The 23,929-nt window shown below is 33.0% G+C and overlaps 1 protein-coding gene across 1 annotated transcript in view; it reads right to left on the bottom strand.

The window, feature by feature from the left end:
- The window catches only part of CARPB (Carbonic anhydrase-related protein B), a 1,124,142-nt gene that overhangs the window by 659,639 nt on the left and 440,574 nt on the right, over window positions 1–23,929 (bottom strand). The window contains exon 2 of the mRNA XM_081751751.1: window positions 16,996–17,046. Within this exon, the coding sequence (XP_081607877.1) occupies window positions 16,996–17,046 (51 nt within the window). The remainder of the gene's footprint in view (window positions 1–16,995; window positions 17,047–23,929) is intronic.

Consider the following 23,929-nt stretch of genomic DNA (forward strand, 5'->3'; position numbering starts at 1 on the left):
TGATTCTACAAAATGGATCTTCTGTTATATTTTATGTTTTTTGTTTCTATGACGACCAATAATACATATCGTCAGAATACCATGTTAACATAACATCAATAATAATATCAGAAAAATTATTAATTTTGTTTCTTTTTATATTTTCTTCTTCTTCTAACTAGCTTGTGCATATTTCAATAGCACATATTGCCGGTAAATACAAGAGATAATGTTTAAGATTACACGAAAAATACACAATATTGTTATATAATATCTCCTGAAATGGAATATTGTTTACCTATCCGGTATAATGTGAGGTCCTACAAACCTATCTAGACTAAACTCAGTCCTAAACTTCTACCAGGCAATAGTACGCTTCAAAGTACCTCGCACACGTGACAAAACACGAACTATTACGAAAACTAAATATTCAACTACCTGCCACTTGTCATAAAATCAGTGACCTCAAATATCTCTAGAAATTCACACATGGCTAATTCAAATCCGAAACGTTACTCTCAGAATTGCATTTCCGAATTCCATTCAGACAAATACGTAACACAAATCTTTTCCATATAGTCTGTCAATAGTTCAACGCTCTCTGTTCTACACGCTTCCTAAGTTATACAACGAAATGTCATATACACTCGTAGAATTATTTAATTCTGAAACTGCATATAACTCTTACACTACGATGTCATTTTAATGGATAAATTCTAGTCAGCTATTGTCAACCTTTCTTATTATTATTTAGATGTTGTTAATTACTATTATTATTATTATTATTATTATTATTATTATTATTATTATTATTATTATTATTATTATTATTATTATTATTATTATTATTATTATTATTATTATTATTATTATTATAAGTTTTCATATCATACATTTGTTAGGTATTCTCGTGTAAACTGGCGTTCAGCTCTATCTGCAATTATGTTCAAGCCCATAATAAAGTACTAGTTTTAGGGTGGGTGGTTGTTCTCATTGCCCTCCCATTGGACCCTTCAGTGTACAGAAATTTCATTAGAGTGCCTTAGTGTTCTTCCAGTGACAATGGCAAAATTTAAAGTACATTATCAATACAATTAGAAGATGGGAAAATGCATTATCAGACAGAAAAGGGTATCCACTAGTGTTCCATTTAATTTTGAAAGAATACTGCATTTAGCACAAGATCTTTTTCTTCCTCTCTTAACTAATATTATTTTTCTCTTGCCTTCCGTAGAACGTACACAGCTTGTTAGTTTACATAACGTCCCTCCAGAGGGCTACAGTATACAGAATAATTGTACTTTCGATTTTAATTTTCTCCTCTTTTACCGGAGGGAAACCGCAACCGACGTTTTTCTTTCTAAAAATTATTTTCAGATAGTATAAAACGCGGTTAACCCTAGACACGTGTGTGCGTATGAACCTGTTTCTGGTATTTATACATTCGTTGTGACAGTGTTAATTTGTTGCCATAAAGTAGAGTGGAATGAAAATGGGAAGTGCATTTTTCTGAAATATGTATACTACTTTTGTTCAGCGTTATATTTATTTATATTAAAGAACACATTTTCCTGTAATTAACTAGGACAAAATGTTCCAAAGTTTTAGTTCTTTTGTCTTCGGTATTATCTAATTGGTTCATACAGAATCCTTTAGTTGAAGTTGTTAATTTGCACTTAACGATTCTCTTACAATGAAGTAAATTGGAAGAATCCAACAGAAACGTAGAAAGTTAAAATCGAATTAAAAGTTTAACTCATTGAAAGAATATCATATACTTTAAACTTTTCTTCACATGTCTTTTTCACAAATCCAGAGCTTGCTCTAAAAGAATATTTTAAATGGCAAGCTATCAACGATTTTAATCCGACAATGACCAAAAGTGGCATGGTAATATACCTTAGCAAGTTCAGTATGCATATAAAACACTATAGTATTCAGATTATGGTATTCAGATACTATGGTATTCATCAATTCTCGAGCATACTGACCATCATATTTGAGTTTGAACTTAGTAAAATGAAGAAACTTTACTAATTCGCGATCGATAAAATCCACTCGATCTTCACCAACTTAGCATAGTTGTAGACGATGACAAGCTTCGTACACATCCAAACACAAGTACATATATTGAGTTTTCGATTTATTGGCCATCATAATTAGATTAGAATTTTGTGAAATCCGAAAATTTCAATAAATTTAGATCGCTACTGTCATCCAATGTTAACCGAATTTGTTACGGTGGTATGCCTCGACGATCTTGTAATTACTTACTTATATATTGCCCACAATTCGTATATATATTTTAGTTATTACGTAAATTAAAGATAACTTCAATAAATATACACCAGTTTAGAGTTCGCATAAACCTATATTTAACGATAATAACATTTTAACACACTATTCAAAATTGTACCTCTAACAACTATGGCGACACTTACAATTATTATATAAACATTTCTGTGACAACTACTAACATCACCATGGTAACGCACAAATACAGTATAATCTATATCAATCTACTAAATATTTTCTTCTTCTTCTTTTTCTATAGATAGTGCTTTAGCACGACTACCCTGATCACAATCGAAATAAACAATATACAACGTTATCGTTGTATAATGGCCCGAACCCAGAATTATTTTACTAACAATCAATCAGAAAAATCGAACATTATTTAAATTAACTTTGAATAATATATCTTGAGTAACCTAATATTTAATCTACAAATAATTTGCTTTTCATTAAAATTATGTGTTTCAATACGATGGTATTCAGATCAGCAATTCTCAAGTATACTGACCATCATATTTGAGTTTGAACTTAGTAAAATATATATAAAATTTTGGCATTAAAAATATGACATTATATATATATATATATATATATATATATATATATATATATATATATATATATATATATATATATATCCCTTATTGGCACAATCCGGGCCTGGGAGGCCCGGAAGATATTATTTTCAGCTCAAAGTTTCTTAAATATATATGTATGAGGCTAAGTCTTTTTGACATCATCACTTGAATATTCAAAGCTGTTATGCTGATAACCTTTTCGTTTTGTAATTTTAACTTTTTGAACTTTAACATATTTTCCTTATATACCCCGCTTTTGCACAATCCGGGCCTTGTAGGCCCGAACTCAAATTATTCATTATTTTGTGTACATGTTCTCCCTTTCTTCCTTATTTCCTTCAAATTGTTGAAGTAAATATAATAAATCATAGTTTTACTTCTAACTACTACATGGTATCACATTTCTTTCACAATTTGTTGATAAAGAAAGTTATTGTTTGATATTATAATACTCTAATATTTTGAAATAAATACATTACTTTTATTTATGCATGAAACTAGCAGTTTGTGTTTGAAAATAGGTCATGCAATGATTTTTAGAATATTTTCCGATGGAATCCTGAGTAGTTTTTAAAATATAGTAGGGTTACCTCTTTCTAAATATAGTTTTATTACATAAGGTTGGTGTAGGTCTATTCAATAAGTGTTATTCGATACTGTGATTTATAAGTATGGCTAGTGTATCGGAAAGTGAAAATTTTAGACGGATGTTAGAAGAACAGGACGAAAGCAATACTAGTCTATGGTTGAGCAGTGGTGAAGACAGTGATGGTGAGGATTCGAATGTTAGTAATGATACTTATGTAGAAAATAGCGAGTACTCAGATACAAGTGAAAGTGCCAGTGAAAATGATACAAGTAAAAGTGCCAATGAAAATGATTCTGATGCAGAGGCAAGTAACGGAACATCGAATATTGTAAGTGCACAATTGCGTTCAAAAGACGGACGTCCTTTTTCAAGTTCTCCTGGCAAACAATCTCAGACTAGGTCTCACAATATAATACGTCCAGCTCCTGGACCACGGCAGGGAACATTTACTGATTCTCCTCGCGCTGCGGTTGATTTCTTCATTATATATGACATTATGGAAGAAATTGTGTTGTCTTCTAATTTGCAAGGAAGATGAGCAGCAACTGAGGTTCGTAAGAAATGGAGAGAAGTAGACAAGGAAGAAATGTTAGCGTTTTAGGACTTCTACTTTGGTTGGCGTCGAGAAAAATTGGTATGTATCAGCAGAGAACTGTTTCAAAGTTCCGACTCGAACCCGCAATACAACGCTACAATGTCTGTCAACAGATTTAAATTTTTTAAAAGATGTTTACGCCTGGATGATAAGAGAACACGAGAGTCGTAAAAAGACTGAAAAAGATGCGCATGTGTCCTATATGTGGAACTGTTTCTTAAGAAACTGTAAAAAAGTTATTATCCCAAGCGAATCACTAACAATTGACGAACAGTTGTTTTCATTTAGAGGAAGATGTCCTTTTACTCAATACATGCCTAAAAAACCCGCAAAATATGGAATGAAAGTGTTTTGGATGTGCGATGCTAAATCTGGCTATGCTTTTGACGGGTATTTCTATTGTGACAGAAAAATTGGTGAACCAGTTCAAAAAGGCCTAGCAGCAGAAGTTGTCAAGCGTTTGGTGTCTTCACTCAGTCAATATCAAGGACGTAACATAACAACAGACAATTATTTCACAAGCGTTCCTTTAGGCACAAGCGTTCCGAATACCTTCTCACAAGAAACATAACAATGGTTGGAACAGTTAGAACTAACAACAGGAGTATCCCTCCCATCATGAGACCTAGTCATAAGGGAAGTGTTTATTCTTCCGAATTTGTTTTTTGTAATGAAGTAACAATGGTCAGTTATGTTCCTAAAAAGAACAAAAGTATGATTCTAATCAGCAGCATGCATCATGTTTCGATGATCGATGATAATCACCAAAAAAAGAAGCCTGAATCATCAACTACTACAATAAAAATAAAGGAGGCGTCGATTTGATGGATCAAAAATTAGGAGAATATTCGTGCAAAAGACAGACTCGTAGATGGCCTTTGGCTTTTTTCATGAATATGTTAGATGTAGCAGTTTTAAACTCTTATCTTGTTTTCAAATATCATCATCCGAATTGGAATATCCAAAAGGAGCATAAGCGAAGGATTTTCATCAAGGAGCTAGCTTATGATTTGATTACACCCCTAATGTTGAGAAGAGCTGAATCATCTACTTTGAAAAGGTCTGTAAGAGAGAATTTGTTAAGATGTGGTATCAAGATTGAAAGCGATAAACCACCAAGGCCTGAAGAAAAGAAAAGGAAACGATGTCACTTGTGCCCTAGTTCTAGAGACAGGAAAACCAAAGTGGTATGATGCAAATGTCAGAATAATGAATGCAGTGAGCATATGTTCGTTGTGTGTGAGTAATGTATTTAATATGCAGTATGTATAGAAATATTTCAAGGTAACCGTGAGCAAAAACACCAAATTCACATATATTATTTAGATCAAAGTTATGCTCTATATATGTTTTCAAAAAAGCGTACATGTAACGTGAAAATTTGCATCTTTTCATGTTCAAAATAAGTTTAGTTTATTATACCTTACACTGAGCTCTTTATATAATTTACTCCTGTATGTAAAAGTGAAAACATTATATAAAATAAATATCAATTTTTTACATTTTCAGAACGATCTCCATTAAATTATGTTCACATGTTCATACTACAGTACGTGGGCCTCGCAGGCCCGGAAAGTGCAAACTCCGATAAGAAAAGGGTAGTGCCATTAAGGGTTAAATATATATATTAAGAATTTTTTTGAAAGGAGAATAGGAAAATTGGCTTTTATGTATATAATATGTTACTGGAAAATTATAGACTTCTCCTGCCTCTGAAGGTTACGCCCTCTCTGTAGCATGTGATTTTCAATACAAATGTAACTTTATTAGGAATTTAAGAATTTAAAGTATTTTCAGTAGTTCAAACATATATCAGTTTATAACACTGAGTTTTAGTTGTCGACATGATCTTCAATCCCTTGAATGCCAACAGGCGTTAGTTACAGTAGTCCTGTACGCTGTGTTCATTAAACTACATTGCACGCGCAATCTTGTGCATTATTACGTGAAGAATTCGATTCATTATTTGCTTGCCTTCTACTATAAAATGTCCTGCCATTTATCCTAATACTATTTACATTATTTCGAGTTACATTACCATTTAATCTGGAATTTACGATTTTCAGTATTTGCACTTGGTTTTATGCTATTATTACCTATTGGAAAGTATTATTAGGATTGCTAGGTACATTCATACTTCCACTATATTGAAAAGACATCTGAGTTTCAAAATTTTTAACAATTAATAATAGGTGATTATTATTCATACACTGTGAAGAAAGTAATGTTTGTTGTAATTCATATGACAATAAAATCCTATAAATGCAATAATTCTGAAATCGTTTTGGAATGGGTTTTGTTGTTTTAATTCATTGTAAGTATTGATAGCAAAGTCCACAATACTGTGATCCACACGACTGTCATACTTTTTGTTCCAAATTTGGGCGTCACGTTTAGGTAGAATAAAATCATTTTAAAAATTTGCCAACAAAATACTTTTAAAATCTTCATAGTTAAATAAACTAGATCTACTTGCCATGTACCACGTTGAACATGGTGGAAGTGACACATGAGGCAATATTTTAAGAAAATTAAACTTATCGGTACCAACTAAGTCACACTCTTCAAATTTTTCAATGAATTTGTACTAGCAGGAATATTGTTTACTCTACCACTAAATTTTGTCAAAGCTTTAATTTCACTAGACTTTACCGGTAATTACCAATGCTTAACTTTAATTAGACTAGGTTTTCAATACTCTAGTTTTCTGGATGGTATACGTGCTCTGTCATCTTCTAGTTGAATTTCGGGTTCCGTACTAATATCAATCCTTGCTGTACCATCTAGAGGGATTCCGTGACTATACTCCTGCACAATTACATTAGGTTGACATATAGGTGTGTTATCCATTTGTGGTGACTTCGGGACAGCTTTTCAACTGTGAAGATTCCAGTTAGACTCATTATCATTCTGTTCACTATTCTTGAAATTCAAGAATTTTCGCTGCAATTCACGAATTTGAACAGAATTATTATCAATTCGTTCTTCAACTTCATGAAACTTGTTCTGTAGATGTTGCGACAATTGTTCAAATTTAGCATTGTGATATCGCAACTAACTTTTCCAATTTGCTTGTCATTTGGCTATGAGTTTCAACATAGCTGTTTGGATTTGCTGTAACTTCCAATTTGCTTTTCATTTGGTTATGAGATTTCGATGTAGCTGTTTTTTTGGTTTGCTCTAATTATTTCAATTTGTTTGTCATTTGGTTATGACATTTCAACGTAGCTTCTTGGGTTTGCTGTAACTGTTCCAATGTACTTGTCATTTGGTTATGAGACTCCAAGATAGCTGTTTGGGTTTACTCTAACTGTTCCCATTTACTGGTCATTGGTTCTAACTGACGTCACAATTGATTCTCAAATCGACTTGACAATTGACTACTTTGGGATTCCAATTTGCTTTCGATTAGTTCTTTCCATTGTTGCATAAACTGCTGAAATTAAGAAGTTCGTCTTTCTGAAATCACTTCACTTCTTCCTATATTTTCCATCCTGTTTTCCCTTGTTTGATTAGTATTAATTACTCGCTGATTACGTAATAACATGAAAACTATCTAGGGTAATCTTACTTTCCTTCAGATTAAACCAAAGTCCTGGGCGGAATCATCAGAAATATATAACTACTTACTTATATATTGTTCACAGTTCGTATATATTTATTTTAGTTCAATAAATATACAGCAGTTTACAATGCACATAGACATATAGTTGAAGATAATAATATTTTAACTCATTTTTCAAAACTGTACACCTAACAACATGGTAACACTCACAATTATTATATAAACATTTCCTTGACAACAGCTAACATCATCATGGTAACGTACAAACACAATATAATCTATATCACCCTACCAAATATTTTCCTCTTTTTCTTCTATAGATGGTACTTGAGCATGGTTGCCCTGATCACAATCGAAATAAACAATATACAACGTTATCGTTGTATATTAATGCGCTTGCTAGACTAATGTGAAACATTATGGTGCTTAAACCTTTGGTTCCCGAGTTATGTCATCAAAATTAAGTTAGAACTCGAGAAAATCAAGAAATTTTACTAAAACGTGTGTGGTAGAACTCATCCTATTATGATTGAATTTGGCATAGTAGTAGATTTATATGAGTTAAGTAAACACATAAAGTGTTAAAATGTGCAGATTGTTAGTTCTCGAGTTATATACTATCGGTAATTTTATAGTTTGGACTTACTCTTTTGCTAAGTCCAAATCTTAATCCTAATTAGCCAATAAATCCAAAACCAATACCCTACTCAACATAATAATTCGTTTGCCCAATAAACCCATCAAAATCTATCATCATTTCATATATGGTCAAGTGGGGTTTTTTGGTTCGTGAGTTATTTGCTACTCAGCATATTAATAATATAGTAAAACCTGTCTTCAACGGACCCTTTGTTGAACGGAAACTGTATTACGCGGACAACGGAAATGTACATAAGCCTCTTAACGGAAAATTTCAAGTTTTGTAGTGGAGTATTTAGAAAGTTCTTAACATTCTATGAGAGGTTACATAGAAATAATTTTTAGCGAAACAGACAATGATGTGCAATGCGAAGCGAACACAACGTAAGCTTTAATTGAGAATTATACGAAAAGTCTGAAAGGAGAAGGGGAAGGGGAGGAAGAAGGAAAATAAGGCATTGAGTTGGAAGAAGAGTGTAAGCTAAAGGCTTATCAAGATTCTGTCAAAAAAAATTAAAGAAACCTGCATCATTTGCCTTACGTCGAAATGATATTGATATGTTAGTGTGATTTCTCAGACTAAAGTCTCTGTGGAAAGTTGAGGGAGCAGACAAGCAGCAATGTATATAGAAAACCTTTCTTGACTATTGGAAAAATTCAGATAACGTGTGTACAGTTCATTTTAAGTTTTCCGTGTATTAATTCGTAGTAGAAATAAATACGGGAAATAGACTAACGATACACACAGCATCTTATTTTATCTCAATATATCCATTATATGCATTATTATTATTATTGCATAGGTCTACCTTCGTTAACCGGAAACCTATCTTTACGGAAATTTCTGCTAGTTCAGTTTAATTCTGCTAAAGACAAGTCTTACTGTACTTGTGTAACAGTTTATGGTGTGCACCTTTGGATCAAGAGTTATTTGCCATCAAACCTGACGTTTTGACTTGATTTTAGTTCAAGTTTAATAGTAAATAACTCAAGAACTAACAATATGTACACAACGATATTTCATATGCATATTAAGCTTGTTAATGCTTACCAACATTTTAAATTTGATCAAGCTGATACTTTTTGATTCCCCCAGTTGTTGACTACTGAATTTCGACCTTGGACTTAACAAACCTCCTACGGAAAGTAAGTGCAGTGTGTATTTATAATCAAAATTTCCTAATAATAATAATAATAATAATAATAATAATAATAATAATAATAATAATAATAATAATAATAATAATAATAATAATAATAATAATAATAATAATAAAAGTTTGCTACAGATGCTTGCTAAGGAGTTATCGTATCTGTTATGAAAAAGGAGATTAGCATATGTGGTTTGGGTTCCATATTAAACTGTAAGAATATTCTGACTGTAAAGTCGTACAACCTTGATATTGAAAAGTGACGTTAAACTCGAAACATATATACGTATCCACTAAGAACAACCAATCCAGCTAAGCAGAACAGGGGATAGGACAAAGTAAATTCCCAATTCAGTTTTCTCGCACTTTTATATTAACATTAGGATGGAACTGTATTAGTACTGAGAGAGCGCTCCAAAAGATCAAAAGTTTTCTTCCTTTTCTTAGATGTAAATTCACGGCACGAGGATATGCATCCTTAAAAATAGGAATCCTTCTTTCCAATTCTACTTTGTAATCCCCATATGCAGAGAGAGGAAAAGAAAAGCCACCAACCACACCATTACATTTTCTCAGTGGCAGAGAGCAAGAAAGTAGTTTAACACCTTCTCAGTCAGCAGTGATCTCTGAATTGGAAATGACAAGAAGTGAAAAAGTGAAAGAGCACTTATCAAATATTTCTTATCACTATACAGTATATATTCTTCCGATCCATCGACCTCTATCTCTTAGTCTTTACATATTTATTCACGTAGAAATGCTTCGGTTGGTTTCTAGCTCCCACAATGCATTAGGATCAAATGCTTCTTTCATACCTGCGTATGTTACTACAAGAATATAAGAAATGTGGTGGAAACACGAAAAGATATGCCTCCATACATATATATATAAGCCTAACTGCTTAAGATAGAAACGTGAAATTTGGACAGCACTTGCGATTTGTGAATTCAAAGTCAAAAGAGGCGAGATCGGGAAGCATTTTTTATCTTAAGATGTACATGCCTAGAAATCACTATTATTAACGTTTTATTTTCTTAATTTGATCTGTGGTGTGTTTGGCGTGTATAATATATGATAGCTATTAAGTTGTTTGTATTATTAAAACTTTGTATTTTGTTTAGGTTTACACAGTTATGAATATTGAAAGTTGTAAAGTGAAAACTTCAATTTGCTTTCATCAACTTGGCTCCTCAGGTACTACAAAAATCAAAACCCGACGCAACTCTACCGTGTAACATGACTGGAATCTGTGATATAATGAGTCATATAAGACTTTACTTTTATTAATAACTTAGTTGCATCATTTATTTGAAATTTCAATTTATAAAATAAAAAATATATATATGATATAAAATATGATATAAAATTTTATTTCCAGCATTAAGAGCTGAAAAATAAACGAATGAATCATTTACAAAACTATAACTAATTTAACTTAAAGTTAAGTTGGAAAAGTAGCTCAAAGAACCGTGTTAATTAAAACAAAAACACATCTTTTATTTGTATAAGAGTCCAGCAGATAAGGTAGGTATATAGGTGGAAGTAAATGTTTTAGTCCGGCGCTATTACTAAAAGGTGCCCGTAGCCAGACACAAGTAGAAAATAACAGATTGTACAAATGTAAAAGTAATGAGAAAGGTTGTTGAAACATTACCATGGGTAAAAGGAATCTGCTAATGCACTGAATTTAATAAACAACAAGGTTTACAAAAGTTCTTCCTGGAAGCTTTAGTCTCCATAATTAAAGTTTTGGTGTTTAAAAAAATAATAAAAATAATTAGACGTAAAGTCCGTCTCTGGAATCGAACCAGGAGCTTCAGACGTAGAATATTGTGATAAAAGATAGGCTTAACAGTCAGAAACAAGGTAGAAATACAGAGAAGAAAAATTAATGAGGTTATACAGAAACTTATCCTTCTACACAGAGTAGTCTTAGAAAATAGGATTAGGCTATACTTTGATATTGTTATCCACTCCCAACTCCAACTATTTCACGGATTCAACCTGTTTTATATAAGATGTTAGGACGTAAGATCGAGTGTAATTAATTCGAAACCACTTTTGTACATTACAAGAGCTGTAATTTGTAAATATTCATCACAAACCCATAGACGTATTGGGCTAAACAAAACATATGTTACAGAACATAAGGTATATACAAAACAATTATTAGGGTTTGGCTAGCTGTTGACTTCATGCACAGACCCCTTTATTGTTTCTGCCTACAGACTAGCACTTCATGTTTCAGCCTTTGTTTCCGTGCTTCGAACGATGAGAATGAGTCGAATAAGTAGTTTATATACCAATTTACATATCCCTAACATGTCTCTAATCTTGAAGGATTTCGAAATATGGCCATTTTATTACGTATAACAATTGCAACTTCACCCCTTTTTTACTTCCGCCTTTGTCTTCCCTTCTATGGGAAGCAATAGAAATCGCTGAGACTCTAATTATTTTTAATGAAAAGCACAATAACAAATTTCATGTCTCTTAACTTTACGGGATTTCGAGATACGGTCATCCTAGTATAACAATTGCAGCCCAACTCTTTTTCTTCTCTTTTTAGGAAAATATCTAAAAAAAAAAAAAATGGTTAGACAAGTGTCTAATTATTTTAAAGGGAAAGTATATGTATCACGTTATATGTCCCTATCCTTCAGAGATTCCGGATATTATAATAATTACCATCTCATTTCTAGCTCTTTTCCGTCGAATTTCCAAAACAGCCTTAGTTAGTGGTACGTGCCTTAAGTCGTAAATACTATGTACTCAAAATGTCAAGCTTCTAGTTTAAGCGGTATAACCTGGACCATAATCAATCTGTCCCTCACTCATTCAGAACTTCATCTGCATGCACCATATTGCCAATACAAAGGTTTAATGTATAAAACAATAAATATTTATAAGTTAAGAAAATTAGCGTATAATTCTTGAACCTATATGAGTCCATCGTATTGAGTATCAAGAAGTCAAATTCTTAAAGACTCATGCTGTTGGTCAACATCAAGTGTATTTTGGAAGCTATTTCTCAAGAATTCTATTTTGTGTTGAATGACTTGATGGTGTTCAATTGTTGCTAATCTTGTTTGTCTGCTTGAGCTATAGCAGAGAATTGGTTCTTCAATTATCCCACTTTTACTCATATTTTCCTCTGAGACTATCTTAGAACTATGATATATGGGATTTAGGAGATAATCTTCACTGTCGATAAAGAGTTGCATACGTTGAGCTTGGTCTTGAAGATCCCTGGTACGTAGTGAGTATCTAGTCTTGATGTTCCCACATGAATTGGACAGTGTAGAGTCGTAAAAAGTAGGCATACAATTTGTGATCGAAGAGAGCAAAGTTAATGGCATTCAGTAAACCATTCAATTTATATGTTGAACTGTGAAATAAGAGCAAGAAATCCAACTGAGACTGGCGATACATATGATATGTATCTCATGAGACGTTTTTCTGGAATTTGCCCGAGGCGGATCTGATTTTAATGCTAAATAGATTGGAAAACTCATCAACCAAATGAAGAATCGGAAGAAGCGCATTGAGATTCTGAGATAATTTTTGTAATACAAGCTTATCCATCTGAGTGCAACATGAGATCGGGTGTTCAGTTCTTGAATAGAGTGACTACGATGCTGATGAGTTCATGAGTATTGGTCTGGTTTTGTTGGCATTTTGGAGTGCAGTCTCGCGATTACCTTGTAAACTGTCAGTGATATTCTTGTTGATCCGAAGTGTACCTCAGAAATGCCCTTCTCAATTAAGGAGAGTTATGTTCACTACTCTCCTTGTCTAAATAATCTTCAAGTTCTTCCCTTTAATCGTTAGAATATGCATATTACACGCCACCAATACCAGGATACAGGTTCCAAATGTCGATCAAGAATTGTTGGAACATTCGTCGCAAATCTCTCAAGATATAACCATTTACGGTTGTACTTCAAACACCTGATGATATTCTGGTAGTAAACAAATTGATCACAATATGTATGGAAATCCGATGAGCTCTCCTTTATATCTGTAAATACAAACACATTTTATGTGTGGTCTCATCCTTTCCTACATGTTTTCATACTGATTTGTTGTTACTCTTACAAGCTCGGACTTACGTAAGTCCTCTTCCGTCGTGATTTTCACATTCAGTTTTGTAAAGCATTGTGAGTGAATTTCTCCTTTGTGGTAAATATTGCACTTTTCGTCTATATGCTTATAGCCAATCCAGTGATTTGTTGCCACAGTCAAGTCTTCTTCAATGTTGTTGCAAATATTCTACTCCAGGACTTCGGCATTCCTTGTTTCTGCGATTTCGACAAAGCAATATTCCTATCTTTTTCAATAGCGCATAGAGAATTTCCTCTTATTTTCCGTCCTTGATTGTTTTTGCATGCCTAGAGGTGTTATTCGTAAATTTCAATGACATCCGCTCTGAACTTTTATAGTTTGCGGATACATAAAATGGCACATTTCAATGAAACACTTTTGTCCAATCTGAAGCTGTACCCGTACTTGGGGATAACATCAGCAAAATGTGGATGAGATAAAGGATCTGAGTGAATTTCAAATGGATGTTCTCGAAAATTGTGTTGTAGAGCGGCGAGTGTCACTGAGCACATGGGATGTTCCATTTTCGTTTGAGACGCTTGCACTTTGAACAATCTCGAATCCTGTGCCCTTTGTTTATGCAGCGAAAGCTCCAGTCCTATTTGAAATCTTTCTGACTTACGACCGTTAAATTGTGGTACAGATAGCAGGCAACTCGTTCTCTGTATTGATCTTCTGGTCTATGAATCAGGCGGTATTTCTTAACAAAAAATCAATAGCGAATTGTTCAGAGTAAAATATTTGGAGAAAATTATTCGTTTGTGAATGGCAATTCAGGTCATATGCAGTCTTTGGTTCCTTCTATTGTACTCATTAGCTCTCATCATGGTTTCATCTCTTCTCTATTTAACATTGTTGGTATTGTTAGAAAACAAATTTTTACCACAAAACCAGCAAAAAGGAAAAAAATAAGAGTTTTGAACAGTGGCGTATCTAAAGGCTTGGGGGCCACCCCGCAGACAGTGTGGAGTGAGGCCCCTTCTCTATGTCCCACTTCACGAGTTGGGGCTCCCTGATGGCTTGGGCCCCCCGCAATGCGGGGCCCTTATTTACGCCTCTGGTTTTAAATGAAATTTTTCTAGATCTCTTTCATGAGCAGAAAGATGGGTATAATTATTACGCCAGGAACATAAACTCTTCCTTTGACTATCATCTCGTTTGAAAAATTCTGTCTTTTCTTCGCGCAAGAGATTCGAATTTAGAATTTCAATAATGACCATTCCTGTAATTAAATTGAACTCAATTGAATCGATAGGAGTCCGCTCAGTGTTGATTAAGTAAATTAAAGAACCTTCTGTGTTTTGTATGTTTCAGACATTAATTATTACAAAATAAGTAAAACGCACTAAAAACGTTTATGTACATTGAAATAAAGTGTTAGTTGGATAATTTTAGTAAAAGTAACTATTAATGATATTCACCGTGAAATGTGGGCTGATTCTACCAAAAAAGAAGTTGTTTCCTCTGCCATCTAAAGAACAAAATTATTAAATCTCACAATGATTTTGAAGTATATTTGTAGTGTATTATATTACAATGTTTTCTTAGATGAGTACTACATAAGAAATTGTATTAAATAATATTAATAATAATAATAATAATAATAGTAATATCATAATCATAATCTATTTCCAATAAATAAATAATAACTTTAAAACAAAAAATCTGTGTTCCTACATGTCGAGTTCCGAGGATCGAATAGACAGAATTCTTTCAGATTCATGTTCCTCATCGTCTGATTTGCAAAATAAGTCAGAGTCGGGTGCAGGGATGTACGCAGTTGGTAGGTCTGGGCGTTTCGGTTCTCCGTAATTCTGACTTTTCTCTAAATTTAGCCTAATTTTAGAACTAATTTTATAAATTTTGAAATATTTTATTCTCATATCGAATTTAGAGTGCCCTAAAATCTTTGGAGAGACCTTCCGAAATAAATTTCTGCGTGCGTGCTTCATCGGGTGGGGTCTAGTTTGTTTCCTTGGTCACTTTTAGTTTCGAATATCTCGAGATTCAAAAGCTGGTGCATAAAAATTCCTTCAGATTGATGTTCCTGGTGGTTTAGTTTACAAAATATATGAAAATCTGTTGTGGTTCAGTTTGCTTTCCTGGTCGCTTTCATTTTCGGTTATTTCGAGTTCCCAAAGTCGGAGTGGCAAAATTCCTTCAGATTGATGTTCCTGGTGGTTTAATTTACAAAATATATGAAAATCAAGACTGATTTCCTGTAGCCGCGATTTGATTATTGCTGGTTATTGTTTACAGTTGTACATACGTATGTTTAATTCTTTTTTTCATATATACAACTCTGCAAAGAATAACAAAGAATTCCAAACAAAACAAATCCTCTTCCAGATATCAATGAATTCATTTCTCCATTTCTGATTTATTAACAAACTCAGCCTAGCAATTGTGAATTGGTGCTTTGTCTTTGTAAATCTCTGAGCAATACTAATATTTTTTTAAAAATGTTTTGCTTATTCTGAGCTGCTGCAACTTCAAAGCATCTCCTAAAGAATGTCAATATTTCTCCATTTATAAAGATCGCAGCTCGTCTTTCATTCCCGTTTTGGGTTCATTATTGGTCAATAATGTATTAAGAAATAACTGAATTTATTATTACAACATAGCAAACCGTTTCTCGGCGAATATACCCTATTAGCAAGAGAGCTTTCGACCAGTTAGCGCGTGGTTCGCTTTTGCCTTTCTACGCTTGAAATGTATTCTTTCATACAATCTGCCTTTTGTTGTACTTGTAAGTGATGCTTTAGACCCTTCGCAAAGCGTGATAGCATCATTGGCCGTTCATTGGCTATTGACTTGGCTCGACTTGCGAAACGCTTGCGACTAGCTTGAATGTAACACTGAATGCAAGGTTGCCACCATGTAACTTTGTTACTGGAGTCCAGCTTCCATCATGCTTGCACGTTTACTAATCAAGCTGGATGGAGGCTTGGCCGACTTGTACTTCAAGCTTACAGCAAGCAGTTTGCAAGCTGTCTCTGGTACTAGAGTACATTTTTGTTTTACAGATAAATTCTTCTCCGTCAAATGCTACTTGAATTCTGCTCAACAGCTCTATTTGTTGAAGTTACTCTTTTGCCTTTATTTCAAATGTAATGACATCTATCGTAACTAAAATCAATCATAAGCTTTCCTGTAAACTATTTACATTATTATTGTTTACCTCCTACAAGACGCCTATATTTCACGACTTCCCTGGAGGTCCCGACCCAGAGGTTGAGAAACAACGATATAGTCAGCCAGATTTTTGTCTCAAATTTATTTTATACATCAGTATGGTTAACTAAATAGACTGCATATTGTTTAATTATTGTTTTTAAAAATCATACCAGCAGTTGCGAAATAATACAATCCAATTTGGTATAAGGTTAAATGTCTCCTGAGAGTTAATAATTTACTACCTACCAAATTTATGCTTTAGCGAATAACAATTAAAAATTTTTCAATAGTCATTGATTATTGTTTAATGAATATGTACTCACCTGATATCCCGTCATATGTCCACCACTCTTCCCAACTCACTCCCCACGACACTGAAATTGAAAATAAAAGAAAAATTGAATATGTAATTTTAATGACGCATATACATGAATGAATAAATTTGGTATTTAATTAAACTTGTTTACCATGTTGTTTTTAGAGAGATTGGCCAAATTAGATGATACTATATTATAGCAAAACTGAAGAATGAACAATACTGAGTGTAGTGTTAGGAGTTATTATAGGAAGAGTTGAAAGTAATGCTATCAGTCTAATCTATGGTTTCCCAAACTATGCGCCGTGATACCGTAACACGCCTTGCTAATTCATATATGCACAGGGAAATAATTAGAAAATTTCACTGAAATGATACTTAGCTTATGTTTACTGTTTCCCACGACTCGAAAAATTTCTCGTCTTGTCCGAATCCCGACAAGACAAGACGAGAAAAACCTTATTTCTAATCTCGTGTGCAACATTACTTAATTTGTTATTTACTTCAACCATAGTTTTCACCAATAATTATAAGTATCGGTCAAAATTCGACGTGGATAGGGATGCGCACGAGACAAGATGAGACAAAATTCAAGTCGGGACACAGCTCTTTCAATAGAGAAATATACATTTTTCGAGTCGAGACACCACTTTCACAGCACATTTTCGAGACAAGACAGTCTCAAATCGTGTCTATGCGCATCCCTAGCCGTGGAGAGGGTAATTTTTTCCTATTTGATTCCTCGATTTAAAAATAAATTTACAGTGAGAAGGCGTCTAATCCTTCTCAAAATAAACAATGATCTTATAATTATTTCTTTAAAACATATACTTACTTCATGTGGTTACCTTAAATTGTTCTAGAATTTAAAATAAGTGATTATTTTAGTTGTTGCTATTTATTTATTATTTTTTAGTGGTATGTAAGACACAATTTTTAAAATTAAAAAGTCCAGAACGATAATTTGTCTTATACACCGTTACAGAGATTTTGAGTATTTCAATTTCAATAAGTATTCCGGATTATGTGTTGTTTGAAGGAATCCTTGTTTCCTTGCGATGTGCAATAACTTTCCTGTTACTAACAGTTCAGTGAATCAGTACATGTAGTTTCTATACAGCCGATTTATGTAACAATTCATACTGTGTGTGTGTGTGTTTTTTTTTTTCTCTGGGCGTACATAAGCTATAGATATTCTTAGATGTGCGTGCAATTCTACGTTTACAAGATAACCATTGCTAACTCCGCAGATGTTTCTTGCTAAATAACAATTTGTACAAATCTTTATAACACGCAGTGAAAATTATGTTTTTTCAAAATTAATACAGAAAGTAGGGTTCGTCATATACTTCGGTAATTTGATATTTATGAATATATTATAGATATGCCTCTATTTTTCCTTAGTGCGTTGTACAAAGGTTAAAAAGAATCATATTTATATGGAACAGAAAGGTCACTGTGCATCAACAACGCCTGAGAAGTACTGTCCCGTTGCAAAATGAACTACACAAGATAGGATAAGTACCCACTGACCTATATATTTTTTGTACAACTTTCCAAGATTTCAGATAACCATATATGGTACATTCTGAAAATAATCTTCCAGATAATTTCTGTCAAATGTAATCTGTGCAATATAAAACTTCATGTGGATTGTAAGTTCAAGCAGGCCATATCCACTTAAATAACAATAGCAAACTATAATCTAGTTTCAAGCTATGGGACTTGAAGATTACAAGTAAACAATCTATCACTCTGATTTAAATACATGAATAGAACCTACTCTTTTGACTGTATTCTTACTAAAAAGAAGATTATTCCTCATTAATTCTTGTCATTCATGCTCTTTTGAAACTAATATTCGGTTATCTTTTATCGTTTATGCACTATGGAATCAAATAGCACGTTATATCTTATTGTTTCTACTCTATGGAACAAAAATATCCCGTTATCATTTACGATCTATTGCATACAATATTGAATCTGACAATGACGGAAATACGTACCATCTGGAAAGCTCATTCATAATTCTCAAATTTATAAGACGAAACAAAATTTCTAGTTTTACCTACCACGGTTATGTCTGGTAGGCAAAATGACACGGAAATTGTTAATGAAAATAAATAATTATTAAAGAATTAGTTGAACTATATGCGTAAGAGGTAAACGGAAGTATCTTAGCAAAATCTACTGACATGACATTATCCATCACAAACGCACGTGGTTTGGGATCAAATCACGGGTTCCATCCATCAGAGATAAGCGCACAACCACTGAGACGATGTGTTCTGTTAACAAATTAAATTTACATTGGATGCAATAACATTTTGAGACTTTTGAATCTCTTTAATACATGTCCTTGATTTTTGGACATATCACGGCCATTTTGTCTCAAGATAGAATCTTAATTAGTGACGTTACTAGCTTTAATCCCTTGTAGATGGCAAATGATGGGATAGAGATTTTTTTTGGATGGTAGCTATTAATTTTGTATACCGAAAACAATAATTTTATGTTACTTGAGATACATACCTGGGGGGACAGGCAAAACTCCTTGAGATGCTGCTATCCTTTTGTCAACATTTTAGCCTCGTAACTGGTCTTAATTATTAGTTAAATGTTTCATTCAATTTGGTTATATTTTTGTTCTAATTCCTATTCTTCAATCTTGGCACATCTCATAACTGGATTTATAAAGTGTGAGCTACACGTAGTTTTATAAAAGTGATATGCCTTCATAAATTCAACCGGATTTGATTTAGGTTTTCCTCTTAAATTAGGTTGGAGGACAGTGGCGTACGCAAATTTTATCCTTTAAGAACTCAATTTCATATTATTTAAGAACATGTGTAATTTGTGTATATATACATCTGAATATTAGGAAATATTTATTTTATCATAATCTGTTGCTCCAGAAGGTGTTAAAAACCCCAAACCCCCGTGTAAATACCATTGATGCTCAGTATGTCATTGGTAATTCAGTGACACATTGTATTGGAGGATTTAAGCGCAGAATCCAATTTATATTTTGTAATCTTTGTAAGTAACGATTTCAAGATGAAGTATTGATTTAGGAAAAGAAAAGTAAATATTGCTGGTAGATGTCTTCCATACATTATCTGGGTCAAGGATGTTATAAATAGAGGATCTGCCCATATCTTCATCCTATTAAATCGGTGAAGCCAAAAAGCAACCGAGCATCGGCACGTCTGATTGGCTACTCTTGTTTCTGCCATCGTCTGATTGGGTACTTTCGTTTTCGCCAAGATTGTTGGCTCAAAATATTGCAATCCTATTGGGCGGAGTGGGCAGAGTAGGGGTGGCGAAACTGTGAGGTGTGCTTCAAGATTTTGTTGTATGAGCAGATCCTCTATTTTATAAGATCCTTGATCTGGGTGAAAGTATACGAAAATCCAGTGTTGTCAAGGTAAATCTGAAATATCTTGATTATAAGTAAATATCGAATTGTTAATCCACTGATTTTCATTAAACTGTCTTACATAATGTGTTAAGATTTAAAACTTAATATTGGTTTGGTATTAAAATATTATCGTATAACATTCCCTTCTATTTAAAATGTGTTTTCAATGTACATAAATCAAATATGCTTAAAAACGGAATTGACAATTTTTAAAAAGAACTAGTTTAAGAAAGTTCCTTTTTTTAAAATAAAAAAAAAACGCATTCGTAAAGGAATGTAAATTTGATAATATTGTATGGATTTATTGTTTGACTTTGTTCTTTTGAACGGACTTCAATATAATAATAGATCTATTATACAAATGTTCGAAATATAAATATTTTTAGTATAAAAAAAGGAAAAAGTAAAGAGGTTGAAAGCAACATTTTACAAGTTTTATTACGGATATCAAAAAGAAAGGTTTTAATCCATTATATAACGTTAGTAGCATTCATATATTGTTAATCGAGTGTGTATTATATACAGAATTTTAAATATTTTCGATAGCGCCTGCTTTAAAGAAAATGCAATAATAGTCCAAAAATAAAAAAAAAAAAGAATACGCCCTATCTGAAATAGAAACATTTCCTTTTCATTTAAAGACAGGAAAATCGACAACTTTAAATTCCTGCTTTCGCTTTTTTTTTTTTTTTTTGGTACACTTTCCTTCAACTTTTTTTGTTCTACAAAAATGTTCTTAAGGTACACTTTATTATTTTTTTAAAAAAAAAAAAACTTATCAGCTTTAACTCTTCTACTTCTATAGAAAAGAAAAAAAGTAAAGTGCAAAAATATGTTTTTTCCCTCTCTCTCTTTTTTAGTATTTCATTCATCGAATTACAAGAGCTTCTGCTGTTAGATTTCAATGGCCGTTCTTTTAATTCAGTGGGAAACCACTTTCTTCGAAGCAAAGCAAAGAAAGAGCGAATAGAAATAACATTTGAGAAAAAGACGAGAGGGACCAAATGATTTCAAAAATTTTGCAGGACAAAATCCCTATGAGATGACAAAGAAGAAACTTATTAAAGCTACAAATATGCGAATATGTGTGTGTTTTTTTTTAAAAAAGTTCTTTATTTAAAAACTTGGTGCTACAAGTGTTGATCGGAAAATTAGGTTGTATCGATTATGTTATGATATTCGACTGATAGTAAAGATTTTACTATTGACGTCCGAAGTAAGATAGAAGATTGTTTGGTTGGATTAGAACTTAGTCTCTCTTTTCAGCACCGATGCTATATGAGACGCGGACCTACACTTTAACCTTGGATCTTAATCACATGAGGTCTCGCCAGAAATCGAACCCAGGTTACTTGTGTCGAAGACGGGTACGTTGACCATATAGCAGGCACGTTGCCAAGGGGCAGGGTCCGGGGGTCCTGATCCCCCCCCCCCCTTCAAGACCAGAAATGAAAAAATTAAGGAAGGATGAAAGAAAATGAAATGAGAAAAAGAAGGATCAGCGTTAAAAATTAAAAAAAAAAACTACAGGAAGCTTTTGGATACTCTTTCTTATAAGGAGATTTGTATTACTTGCAATACATGGTGGCGAGATGAGCGAGATATCCTGGAAGAGTCAGGGAATTTGAAATTTCTAGAAACGTTACAGAATTCTCAGAATTTCTGCTACTAGTCAGGGAGATTTCAAGCTTTCGAAAGCATAGTGTCGTTGTGGACATTTTTATCATAATTTTTCGTCATCGCATCCTTGCACTATCAAACAAGTTATTTCAAAAACAATGTTCTACTGCTCCTTTAACCTGTCATTTGGAACCGAATTTATGTGGAAAGAAAGTTCTGTTAGCATTTGATTCAACAGAGAAAGGAACGCAGATAAATTAAAATATTACACAAAACATTATTGAGTATGTACTTTTTATAGTAGTGAATATGTACTTTTTATAATAGTTGAGGTCATAATGAAAGGAAAATTGTTATATGTGAATAAACAGAGGAAGGACGTAAATATTGTAAAATCTTCAATACGTTTATTATTATTATTATTTTACTCGAGATTTCTTCATAGTTTGCAATTAAAATACTTGCCAACATATCCTCATTTTCTTGTCCTAACAAACCAATATATGTTGATAGTAAAGTATTTCAGATTGATCAAACTCCTGGGCCTTCAGAATTTCATGTCACGCCCCTTCCCCTCCTCGTTACGAAATCCTGTATAAACGAACCAATATATGTTCCAGTAAAATAGTTTAGAATGATCGAGCCCCTGGTGTGATGAGCACAGTATTTCATGTCACGGACCTTCCCCCTTTCACGAAATCCTGGCTACGTGCCTGCATACAGGCAAGAGTAAATACGAAGCACGTATTCCCTTGTTTTGTGAGTACACTTGCGTAATATCATTCGCTTTAGTTTATTCTTTCTACACTCTAGGTGCCTACCTTGAAATTTTCAGTTTAGACCTTTTGACCCAAGAATCATTTTTCAGTAAAAAATTTAAAAAAAAACATGTACTCGCTTATTTTATGTGTACTCTCTCTGTAGGCAGTTTCGTTACAAACCTCCACGTGTTTAGGCGCTTCTGAACTACTTTTATCAGAAATTTTGATATTTCGTGGTCTTAAATTTGAAGGTACATACAGCCACTAAACTATTTTGTTAAAGAAAGTACAAAACACATATTTCCTTATTTTATGTTTTCTATATCTGTATGTAATTTCACTCTCTTCGGTCTATTTCTTTTCACTTTTGGCGTACTTCCACTTTCGACCTATTTCTTTTGGCACCCACTTTCAAATCTCTGAATCACAATGTTTGCTATATCAATATGCAATTTTACTCGCTTCGGCCTAATTATTTCCACTTTTGGCCTAATTCCATTTTCAGGATATTTCTTTTGGTACCCACTTTCAAATTTCTGGATAGGTGCTTTTACGTAGAAACAGTTATTCCTCAGAGAAAAGAAAATTCATATTCCCTTTTTTTTTCATGTTTAGTATCTACCTGTCAAATTTAATCGAAATCAGCTTGGACCACTAAGTTGGAATCGTCCAACCTTGCAATCCAAGGAACTCTACCAGCTACTAGGTGACTAATAAATAGTAGAACTGGCTTTCTTCGCATGGATAAATAAGATTTAATAAATGCAAAATCTGAAATTCTAATATTGAAGAAATTGCCCTCTTTTCCTCTTTAGAAGCAGAATTTTTGAAAATGCTAAAGCCCTTATTCGATTATTTTAAATTAATATTTTATATACCGAATAAATTTCACACTTCCAACTTAAGCGCATGTTCAAGTTGGTCATTTTTTAAATATTATTGAAATTCCATACTTTTTCTTTACTTTTACTGAGAATTTTAGATGATTCTTTTCAGCTTTTCTTAACTTCCGGGATCTCAGAAACACCCGATTCTTGGTTAAATAAATAAATAAATAAATTCTTCCTTTGTCCCTTTCTCAGGATACCTACAGGTACTATATAAAATTCCTTCTTTACCCTTGGATTTGTTGCAAAAGG

The sequence above is a fragment of the Thermobia domestica genome, chromosome 3 (assembly GCF_964235325.1).
Source record: "Thermobia domestica chromosome 3, izTheDome1.hap1.1, whole genome shotgun sequence".
Lineage (NCBI taxonomy): Eukaryota > Metazoa > Arthropoda > Insecta > Zygentoma > Lepismatidae > Thermobia > Thermobia domestica.